The sequence below is a fragment of the Triturus cristatus genome, chromosome 12, assembly GCF_964204655.1.
Source record: "Triturus cristatus chromosome 12, aTriCri1.1, whole genome shotgun sequence".
Classification (NCBI taxonomy): Eukaryota; Metazoa; Chordata; class Amphibia; order Caudata; family Salamandridae; genus Triturus; species Triturus cristatus.
This window is the reverse complement of record NC_140595.1, coordinates 77,755,232-77,767,237: the sequence shown is the minus strand read 5'-3', so window position 1 is coordinate 77,767,237 and position 12,006 is coordinate 77,755,232. Positions and strand designations below refer to the sequence as shown.

The following is a 12,006-nucleotide window of genomic DNA, read 5'->3' as shown; positions in this document are numbered from 1 at the left end:
TCTAGTTAGGAATCTTATTGGGAGTTTCTGTTGTGGTCTGTTTTATGACCATATGTGAGCAGCGTTTTTATTAATACCCCTAAAATGAAGAGGTTTATAACTCACAAAGTTTCAATATGCTCCAGTTAGGTGGAGGAATCTTGCAGATGAACAACATTGGGAATTCTATCTTGACACACATGCGCCACAGGCTTTTGCCCTTTCTGAACCCTATTTATTGGCTTAACTTGAACAAAACCAACCCTTCCCTCATGTCTTCCCAGTGGCATGCCTTTGCAAATGGAGGCAGATACACATGCACAACGTGCTCACAAGTAAAGCATATCCGAGAGCCACCTATTTTTTAAAACCTGTACCGCCAGCTGTGCAAATTAATAGCGGCATAAACTGAGCTTGATTCCAAATTTGACACCTTGAAATGGGGAATAACTTCCCAAGAGTACACAGTTTCCCTCTTTTCAAAGTGTATAAACAATGCATGTGGTTGTTTGCACCATTGGTAATCTGGCCCATGCAATGTTCTGAGATAATTTCACTTGACTAGCCGTATCTATGGTAAGGTGGAAAACTAAAGTGGGTGCTGCCGTAACTCAGCGTTAGCGAAACTTGCTAGTAAGACGACGTTAAACTGAAGGTGCTCACAATTACTCTAATCCAATAGCATCCAACATCATTCAATCTATACCTTCGATACATACAATGAAACTGATGGAGCAGTCCAGTTCTGAGCTATGTTGATATGAGGCTGGATAAAAGATACAATGAACTAGACTTGCTTCTCATGCATCTGATGGGCCCCACTGACACATAAATGCAGCCTATGGGATCAATTTAGTAGGGAAGTCACTGCTCCTTCTGGGGCAGACTGAAATGCAAATTCTCTGGTGCTAATGCGTAGCCTGAGGGTGTTGGACGTCTTAGCCTGTCCTGCAAGCAGCCTGCCCCTAAGTACGCCTTTGAAATCACTTTACCAGGACAGGAAGGTCCAGAATCAGGGCTATCCCCCCATGAGAAGGATGTGAAGATACATTCCAGCTCTGCACTCTGGTCCTTACTGTTGATGAAGTTCTGCTCCTCAGGTGTGTTGATGCTCGCCAGGTGACCGCCAGCATCCCGGCAGTTGGTCTCAGCGTCCTCCCAGCTTCTTCGAGTCAGGAAGTGTCGGTAGCAGTAGCCCTGGAATTTATCCCAGCCTTGGACGCACTCTTCCCGACCTACAAAAGGGGCGCAATCAGCACAAAGGCAGACATTTTGAAAGTGAAGTGATTGAGGTACATCAAGGAAATAATGAAAGTCAAAAAGTTGGCATTTATATTTTAATAAATTGAAGACTGTCGTATTAACCGATTAAAGGAGCCATCCGGTGAACGATGTCACGATGTACCTCAAAACTCAAGCAGACGTCGTCAACAAACGAACATTCTAGAATGCTTATTGTTGGTCATTGTTGGGGATCCAGGACTAACGAAAGAGGACTGTTCTACAGTAGATGGCCTCTTTAAAATACATTATCCAAGTCACAGTGAGAACCTTTGTGGGTACATCAGTGCTATACGATTGCGGCAATCGACAAAATAGAATATGTTTTGATGCCATATTTGTGCACTGGAAATCTAGTCGCGGAAGGGGTTAATACTTGCATTGTACTGAGTCAATGAATTCAATGGACATATGTTACATATAGATACATTAGCTTTTGAGCCCAAATAAAAACTCACAAATGAACCAATGCCTGCAACAGACATGAATGACAGCCATATAGATATATATGACCCTTTCCTAAGCTTCATATAAGAAATCATGTAAGAAATGTACAGTCGTCAACTGTACATAATATTACAAAGTTGGCCATAGTGGGACTATGGCAATGCAGTTATCGTTAAGTCGCAATTTACATAGGAAGTGCAATTTTTGTGGTGACTAATTGCTTAGAGCCACTCATCCAATCAATCAAGATTTGGCAGGCACTTTTACCCCCTTAATTCAATTTGTTTCAAATGTAATCCAGACTTCTCAAGGGGGAGATACTTGGTAAATGAATGGAAAAACTGTTGGATGGACTTATACCACATGTGGGATGAAAACAGTAATTTAATTAAAGTAGGTTCACGTTTTGGTTAATTATAAATATGTTCAGTATTTTGTTTGAGATATTTATGCGTTTCAAAGATGTGACAGCTGGACATTAAGGTTTTGTTTTAAGTACAGTCCGAAATATGTGATCCCCCAATTGTCCAAATGTCCAAGGGTCTTTAATGGAAAAGAAAATATTAAAATATGATACGCTCATATGATTTGTCTCCCATCAGCCACAGCAGAAAATTGGACTTCATAAGAGGCGGAAAGACTCAACATTCTGATTCACTGGGGGCAACAGGAAGATGTGTTGTGGCTGGCATTACTAGAGGAAAAGGAGAGACAGTGGACCGTGTATTGTGCAGAGCAAGAAAGTTCGGGTTGGAAAGGGACTCAACCCAACCCTGGTGAAGAGTTGGGGGGGACCAACATGACAATTTCTGCTCTTACAATTGAATTCAAATATTTTCAATTGAGTCTGGTGGCACTTAAAGACTAATAAGTCAGGAAGGCATGTTGAATTGACAGTCACCCATTCCCACAAGCTGGTGCTGACACAATAATAGAAAATTATTGTGAACCTGGAAATATGAGCAAAGGGACGGGAACACTTATGGAAACTATTCAGGGGAATGGCCCTACTCTTGTAAGAACTTCTTGAGCACCTGATCTGAGTAATAGTAAATAGAGTAAATGTAATTTATGGACCTAATTTTGAGGCCTATGAATTAAAGAAACAGAATGCCTCAGAGTCACAATGAACACTACAGGCGGGGGTTATTTGGCTCTGGAAGTGACTCAAGGTACGCCTTGCACCCAGAGAATTCTGTGCATAACCAAAGATTCTACGCAGTGGCAGTGTGGAAGTAGTGTGTGGCTTCAATCATGTCCCACTCCCAGAATTCACTACAAATGTCCAAAGTCTGTGCCACATGACTGCGCAAGAGGGTTTCAGGGTTATGTGCATTGGGCTAAAGGCGAGGCCAAAGGCCACAGCCTATGCCCAGGACCCGAAATGCACGGGTGAAGGCTGAGCGCAGCGGGCTCTGTCGGAAAAGGGTTGGGAAGAGGGAATGGCGGAAGGTCAGACCCTGTACCCAGGGCCTTATGTGCATGGTTGAAAGTTGCACACAAGGGTTTCGCGATAATGAGGCATATTTGCTGGGTGCAGGGCATGACTGAATGCCATTCTCAAAATCCACTTTCAACCACATGTGCAGGGCTTCTGAGGCATGGGTGCTGTCTGTAGGTATTTTGTAAATGTCCATGTCTTAAGCCCATAATCAATTGTGCACGTGAAACAGGTACTGGTTAGGCATGTGCAAACCTTTGTTACAGATGTGAAATGTGCAAATTTCACAAAATTGCAGGGAATTTTGCTGACAAAACTTTGCATAGTTTTTGTCTGTGGCGGACTGGTTCGAGCAGAAAATGACCAGTGGGAAACATTTCATTCTCAAACCAGTCTCCTGACTTTTTAACTCAAGTTATATCCTCATATTCAATATTCATAGGAGGTATTGGCAAGTGAATTTGAATACATTTCACACAATTCCACGTAATTGAGGTGAGTCAATGATATTTGGGTGCAGGCCATGTTCATATGCCACGCCCTGCATCCAAATTCCACTTTGCATGAACTAAGGTCACACACATGGGGTTCTGGGGATCAAGGGATGGGCACATGCACAACTAAAGACATCTTCTGCTTCCACCGCATGCTGCAAAGGCCAAAGGTTATTGGCAACTGTTTTTGTGGCCACAATAATTGAATGAAGAGTGTGACAAACTGCCATGCCCTTTACCCAGAACCTGATGCCAACAGCTGGGTGCAGGGCATGGTAGGAGAAAATGCCTTTTACCATTGCCCCTGACCATGGCCAAACATCTTAATCAATGGGTTCTTGAAGGCAATAACTGGGCACTGGTCATGGTCTGAGTCCATGCCAGGCACCTAGATTCTGCTGCTCGGGTCTGAAGACCACACGAATAGGGTGCCATGAACATATTGGTTGGGTACAGAGCATGGCTCAGGGCCATTCCATGCACCCAAAGGATGCTGGACAATGCCAAAGGAATGCAATATGGATTCTAGGGGAAGCATAGCTGGGATCAGGGCATGGTCTGTGACCTGTACCCAGAGTGGATTCCTAATGGCCGCATATGGCGCCGGTGGGTTCATTAATAATAGAAGCTGGGCATGGAGACATTAGTTGAAATGAAATAACTAAAATATTCTCAGTTTAGAAAAAGAAACAACATATTTGTAGAAGAAAGCTTTTTCAATTTAGTCAGCGTGTGTGCTGTCTCCGGTGGTGGTTGGATGGTGGTCGTCCTCCGCTCCTGACATTCACCACCTGGCTCCTCCACTGAGCCTCACCAGGACCCCTCCTGGCCGGTGCAGCACCCACCGAAGGTCCGAGGTAGAGGACCGAGCAAACAGGACCTAGGCCGGGGCCCAACACGGACCGCAATCGGCGGCGGCAGCAATGGAGCTGGTGGGAGAAACCGCACTGCACTGCGATGGTCATAGTATCGCCATTGGCATCCTTTCCAACCCCTCCGACATAACATACATGCAAATAAATAAACACACCACACATTTTTTGTTTGGATAAAGTTGCTGCAGGTTTATTATATACACCGTTATGTAATAGGTGGGTTATCTTACGGGCGATCCAAGGGCAGGCAACCAACTGGGCTGCCTGCCCGCCTGATGAGCCAGGCAGCATTGGGGCGAACCCCACCTGTGCTGCCCTTACTGGTGATCCTCTTCCCGGATCACGTGACACTTGGTCCCTTATTAATCATGCCCCTTTCAAGGCGGAGCGTAGCATAGCAATCCCCCGGTTGTTCAGGCCCACAACCGCCCGAAGGACTAACGGGGCACTGACACGGTTTTCCAGGAACCTCCCATAAGGATCCTAGGATTTGGCTCTGGCACCCCCTATGGTGTCGCACAGAGGTACCCTTCTGTACCGCTCTGCTTCCAGACCGCCTGCAAGGATAAAGAAAACATTACAACATTCTCTGCCTGCTGCCTGCCACAAACCATGCCGGAAAAGTGGTAGGGTGGGAGACGGCATGTCGGGCACGCAAAGTGGGCGCTAAGATGGTGGGGGAAGAAATATATACCCTCCCCAAGTCCTCGCGCCCAGGAAGTGACGCCCCAAGCGTGCCGCGACCTGGCTGGGGGGACTCGACCCAGAGTCCCTGCCCCTGATGGAGGCGGGGGGTGTGGGATGCCCAGGTGACACTAGAATGCTGACCTCTCTAGTGGCCCCCTGCGGGGGCCTCGGTCAGCTGCAGAGCGGGAGTGGGAGCTCAGCGTAGTCCTCCGACCTCCGACCCGGCAGCGGAACACTCCGACTACTCTGACTGACGATCAGCTGTGTGAGATTAGCACGACCTCTAGACAAGTACATTTGTGGGTTGTAGTCAAGGACTACACAATGGATTATTGAATCCCTTATGAAATATATGGATTGGGCAAATAAGGAACTGTTTTATTTTTATAGGACATCGAAAACCAATAAAAAAACATTCTGAGGCCCAAAAATACAGCTTTGATTTCATGCAATCCGCCGCTCAAACAAGGAAGTCTGTGATAAAAATAATAGAAGTGTTTCACCCGCAATTCTGCATTCATTGACACCTGAGTATGTGTTTTGGCAAAATAAACTGACTTTTTTATATGCTTTATGCGCCATTCAAAGATCATAAGTCTACAATTTCCTCAAAGAGATATTTTTTCTAAAGGATTGAAATTATTATTTTGCATAACCACCAATAGTTCAGAGAAGTTCATGATTGACCAATAGTAAAAATTTTATCCTGACACTAAGCAAGCTCCATGTGTTCCACTTATATTCTAAGCATACTATAACAGGAAAAACTGGGAATATTTTAACTGACTGACTGCTTAAATCTTTAAATCTTCAGCTGGAAAAAAAGTGCTTCCTTTGGCCCCTAAGAACAAACTCTACTTTTGCAACTTTAGAATAATCGACTCATTAGAAAAGCCTCAGCTTCCTCCACAAGAAAAACATTCTTTAGATCATAAGAGACCCTTCCGCAGCATGAGGCCACACTTTTGAAGAACAAACCCTCTCTGCAGCAGTTGAAACATGTTTTCACGTTATGATGGATGGCAAAATGTGCCCCCTGGCAGATCTAGTTACAGAATACATTGCATCTCTTAAACAACATTTCTTGGAACATCATAAATTAAAAGTGATATTGACGAAAGAGTTGCGGGCAGTGACTGTGCGCGTCTACAATTGTATTGGACCCTTTGGACCAAACCACTTAAGGCCGGATTTTAAATTTGACGGACAGAACTCTGTCCATCAAGCTGGTGGAGGACCTAACCTCTGCTGAATTTAGAGATGATTGTCGGCTGAGGAGTTATCTCTATATCGTAAAGGGAACCGCTGTGACTGCGGTTCCCTTATAGGTCAAAAATGTTTGATGGACATGTGCAGTCAGTTTAGAAGGTCAGACACCAAACTTAAACATTTTTTGTTTCTTCAAACCCAAACTCCCAAAGTGGGAGTTTACTTTTGAAAAACAAAAAAACAAAAAAACTAAAGATACCTCTTCTCCAAGGGCGTGCAGCCATTATTGTTTTTTCTGTCCTCTACTGCCAGGTTTTGTCTTGCAGTGATTGACAAGGACAATGAACCATACACCCCTAACTAGGGCAGGCAGTGTAATACCTTCCTTTAATGGCCACTGTTCTGCTAGGCCAATGGAGGAAAATTTCCGTCGACTGAGCCAACTGGGGCTCCGATGATGGAAACCTTACGATCAGTCCATCTCTAAATGAGGCAGGTGGACTAAGAGCTTGCCAGTGCATCACAGGCCTTAAACCACATTGGGTCCATATAGGTACAAAGCTTCTGATAGGCTGTTTAGGCTACGTCACATCTGGATGGATCCATAGAATCTCACAAGCAATGTTGGGCTCCTGCTCTTGGTGCAGAAGTCAGGTCATAGGAAGTGTGAATTTGTTTGTTTGGTTGAATCCCATTTTCCTAACCCCGGCATAGATCTTGATCTCATTAATAGTGCTTTGGGGTAAATCTAAATTAAATCAAGATTCCAAAGCTAGATTTTTGTAGGAATACCAGTCTTGGTTTCCTTTACAACAAGATCTTTATTACATAAGCTCTACAGTAAGTAGATCAGTAATTTTAGAACATTGAAAACAGAAAGTCACACACGCTTTCACAGAGTGTCTACTGAAAATGTCTAAGAGTTTAGTAATAAGAATTATTATATGCCAGGATGGGTCTGGGGGAGAACTTTGAAGGGACGAAGGGTACGGCTTATGGTGCTAGTGGTATTAGCTATTACTGGATTGATGATATTTAGGGTACATTTATGTTTCCCTTTCTTCTAATTTACATTAAAATGTTCATTTTAATATGTAAAATGACAGTTTTCCTGTAGAGATTCATGGTTTGCACTTGTTTGGTCACAGCGAACAGTTACAAGAGTTGATGAAGTTAAAACTTAAAACAAATTGGTAACTTCCCATTTTAGGTGATAAACAGAATTAGCGGCTCACTTAGCATCAATGCACATCTGCAAATGTTACGCTGTGTAAAGAGGCCCACTTAATGCAGTTTGACCCTGAACCGAATCTTAGTGTCCATGCTTAATCACCAAATGATCACATTCTCCCCTTCCTGGATGGCATACACACAAATCTTGATTTTACTTTTTAATATAAACATTGCACCCTTAACTAAGACCATTAGTGATGTTACACTTTTCAAGGTGCATGCTCACTTCATAGAGGTCTCAATAAACATGTTTTTGCATTCACCACTATCCCTGTAGCTATACCTGCCAGTCAACAATGAAATACATACAAATGTAATAAATGAAAACCTTTTGTTAAAAAGCAATGCTCTAATAAGTAATGGAAGAAGCAAAAGGAAGAAATATGGGAAGAAAGAAAGACAGAAAGAAAAAGAATGAAAGAAAGAAAAGGAAAGGCAGAAAGAAATAAATAAATTAAAAGAAAGTCAAAGAAAGAAGAAAGAAAGAAAGAAAATTACAGAGAGAAAGAAAGAAAAAAACTAGAAAGAAAGAAAGGGAAAGACTGTCCTTAAGAGCATGGATGAAAGAATGTTGCCACTTATATTTCCTGTCAATCCAGGCACAATCACAGCTCCATTATTAACCAAAACAAGGGGTTACTGTTTGTAAAAGAAAAAAAGGGGGAAAGAGTCGATCTAGGGTGTTGATAGGAGAGTCAACAAGACTCTTACTTGTTGACCTCAAACATCGCAAGGGATGTCATGCTTCATCATAGGGTGGTTGCTCCTTCGTAGGGTCGGCGCTGCAATGCCCTGTGGGTCCCCCAAAGGGTCACTTTTGCGCAGATCTTTTAGAGAATTCTCACGGTATGATGCATGTCAAGCACTGCTCATAAGATAGTGAGTGAATGTAAAATTAACTAGAGGATATCGATGCTGTGTCAATTTAATGGGTGGATTCCTCTGTCAAGAATACAAAACTCGAAGGTTGGGGCTACTAGAGGTTTATAATGGCCCTTGGTAGCCTGGTGTAAATATGTGTGGTGATAGTTTTATTTTTATTGGGTCAACATGTTTCGCGCCGCTGTTGGGTCAACGTTTCCGACACTACAATTAGGATGCGACCGCACATGGTGCATTCGCAAACTTCTATTTTTCAACAGGAGCTTGTGTGGCGGCCAAAACCGCCCGCAGCACAAGCTCCCAATGAAAAGTGTAAGTTTTTAAACATTCCTGCTACGTGTGTCAGGCACCACACGGTGCCTGCCACACGGTGCAGGGATGTGAAGGGGGGCACCTTAGAAGCCCCTCAGGGTCACATGTGGAGGGCCAGGAGTGAGAGGGGCCCTGGAGGGGGTCCTCAAAGACTCTTTCTGACAGCAGTTCCATGTCGGAAAGGCCGACATGGAACTGCTGTTGGAAAATGCCATCATAATCACAACAGTGGAAACGCCGTCCTTAAGGGATTATGAGGCCTTTCAAACTGTCCAATGGGCTCTTTGAGCCCATTGGAACTAAGTCGGATTCCCTGGCTAATTTATACTCTGACTGCCGACATTATAATATAGCGGTCGGACTTTAAGCCTACAATGTTTGTCGGAAAGCCTCTAACCAGCGATCAGAGGCTTTCCGACCGACACTGTAATTAGGCCCTAAATATTTCCTATTTCAGTATCATTCATAATCACATTTCATATGGAATTATCAAAGACCTTTTGATTTTGTAACCCTCGTTGTTTGGCCCTCGAGTACCTGCAGCCTGGATCTGCCCACCTGATATCTGTGTTGTTTTAGACAGATGATTTGCAGACCCACACGAGAGAGTACTTGTTCCTAGGATTTTTTTCTGGATATGGAAGCTGTTTGGACTTGCTGTACAGGTTGTACAGACAGTTGAAAGGTTGTGGCCAAGTTAAATGTGCTTGTTAGTGCCAACCCAGAAGGAATACAGAAATCATCTAATGATGCCATTCAAAATCAAAGGCGGAATTTTTCAGTCTTGACAAATGTTGTTGTAATTTGTGGAAGTAAAATATCAGACTACTGGGTCGGCCATTTGAAGGAATCCTGGGATGGAGCCACCATCATAAATCAGCGTCACATCCTGGGGTGCTCATCAAAATGCCTCTTTTCCCAACTGGTGGTTTTACTGTCAGTATTTCACTCTTCCTTAAGGACTTCTGCTAGCTTATCAGCCTGGCTGAGTTTTTGCTCCATGTCAAAGACTGGCTGGCACATGCATCAAGGAAGGCTTTTGCGATTCCTTAATTGCGATTATTAAGGAATCGCAATTAAGGAATCGAAAAAGCCTATGCATGTCGGAATTCCGATAAAATAGTGGTTCCTAAACATTCCTTAATTGCGATTCGCAAATTGCGAGTCGCAATTAAGGAATGGCTCCCCAATCATTCCTATGGGCCTACAGGCCCATAGGAATGAATGAGAAATTGCATGCGCAATTTGCGAGTACCAATAGGTACTCGCAAATTGTGCATGCAATTTCAGGGGTGCCAAAAGGACACCCTGATGCACCCCTGAAATTGTATTGTGCACCCATGTTGCGCACACACATGCCCCAACGGCATGTTTGTGTGTAACATGTGACTTTGAAAAATGCACATTAGTGTATTTTTCAAAGTTTTTGCAAATTATCGACATGTTTTTTTCCCCGGTAATTTGTGACCCCTAAAGCAAAATCGCTATTTTTATTTGCTTCTAGCATTGCATTTAAGGAATCGCAATTTGCGACTCCTTAAATGCAATCACAATTTGCGAGTTTTGCATTTGGGATGATGCATCCCAAATGTGAAAATACCGGTCGCAAAGGGGCAGATTCTGAGAATCTGCCCGTTTGCGACCGGTTTTCAGTTTGATGCATGGGGCCCTGGGGTCCTAAGCCTAAATAAAAAGGAAATGTACTTCAATGCAAATACATGTATGTTTGGAGTACACGTCTGACTTGTTGGAATTCACAAAGGATCACAGGTACACTTCGAGGGACTGTAATAATCACAGTTTGATTGTGGTGGTTCTGGAATTATTTAGTGAACTGAAGTTTCTCCCATGCAAACACATTTTTGCATATCTAAATAGAGCAAATGGACCACTGTATTTACACCCTTTGATTCATTCTGTTCACTGAGTTAATAATATTTATAGCAATAGTTCTTTTAATCTTTTTGAGTACTATTTCAGAGTTTGGGCACGGCTGTGCAATATCACTAGCAGATGTGAGATACTTTGGTTGGTTTGTCTGAGCACGAACACGCTTACCCACATGAGCACAAGTCAGTATGAGAGATGAGTGATGCCTGTAAGTTTTCTTTTCTTCTTAAAAGTACCAGTTCCACGTTGGGGCTCAGGAAATCTACAGGGTGTGACCCTAATAATTTTGGAGAACCTGACAATGCCTTAGATAATGTTGTAAATTAAAAAAAAACAATATAAACAATATTGTAAGTTAAAAACTTGTGGTACATTGAAAGAATTGAATAAAGATTTGTAGCTTACTTTAGGAGACCAGTTAGGGATTCAATGGATCACCAGTATTCATACCTTGCCACTCCTTCTGGTTATCCACATTTGTGTAGTTTACTGTTGTAAAAAATCAATATTACTATCCTATTCCAGTAACATGCTGTAGGGGGTTTCTCTTTCAAATTGAGTCCATCTGAGCCACAGAGCTGCCTGTGTTTCACATCAGCTTTTATAAGATCCTTAGTTGTTTGACTCAGAACAAGAAGTTCATAAAGCAGTTTGAGCCCAGTCTTAAAGCTCACGGAAAATGAAATTAGATTACCTTTCCGCATGCCCTGCAGTCCTTCTTCCATGCAGCTCAACTCTGCTTGCTTTTTTGTATCAGCTCATGTTCTTTCTGAACTTCAGCCAAATGCCTCACCTCTGATCTTGGCATCATCATGTAGACCTCCTGTACTATCCCAAATGATGACCTATTTAGAGCTATAGACATTCAATTCTTCCTACGACCATTTATGCCAGATCAGCAGTTGACTTGAGGCAAAAATAGGATAATTAGCGGCAAGTCAATTCTGTAGACGTCAAAGCGTGCACCAAGCGCGGGCCGATCGATGGCTGCAAGCAGGCGGCTGGCAGCGACGTCGATGCTGAACCAGCAAATGAAGGATCGTTGCTATAAAAGGACATTAATTTAAATTTGGGTCCACTACAGTGGACAATTTTAAATGCAAAGCATGCATAATAACAGTTTCTGTAATGAACCGTCAGGATCAGCCGTACATGCTCTCTAAATTACACTGCTGTCCTGTTGCAAAAAAAAAATTCTCCAACACGCAGGTGAGTAAAGACCCAAGGATGTTTTTCAGCTCCTGTAACATGTCCTTGCAGACCATTTCCCCTCCAG

General features: G+C 43.1%; 1 protein-coding gene across 2 annotated transcripts in view; it reads right to left on the bottom strand.

Annotated features, from left to right (window-relative positions):
• Positions 1-12,006, bottom strand: part of BCAN (brevican) — a 141,735-nt gene that overhangs the window by 22,353 nt on the left and 107,376 nt on the right. For both annotated transcript variants that reach the window (XM_085637650.1, XM_085637649.1), the window contains one exon: positions 1,056-1,214. In XM_085637650.1, coding sequence (XP_085493776.1) covers positions 1,056-1,214 — 159 coding nt within the window. The remainder of the gene's footprint in view (positions 1-1,055; positions 1,215-12,006) is intronic.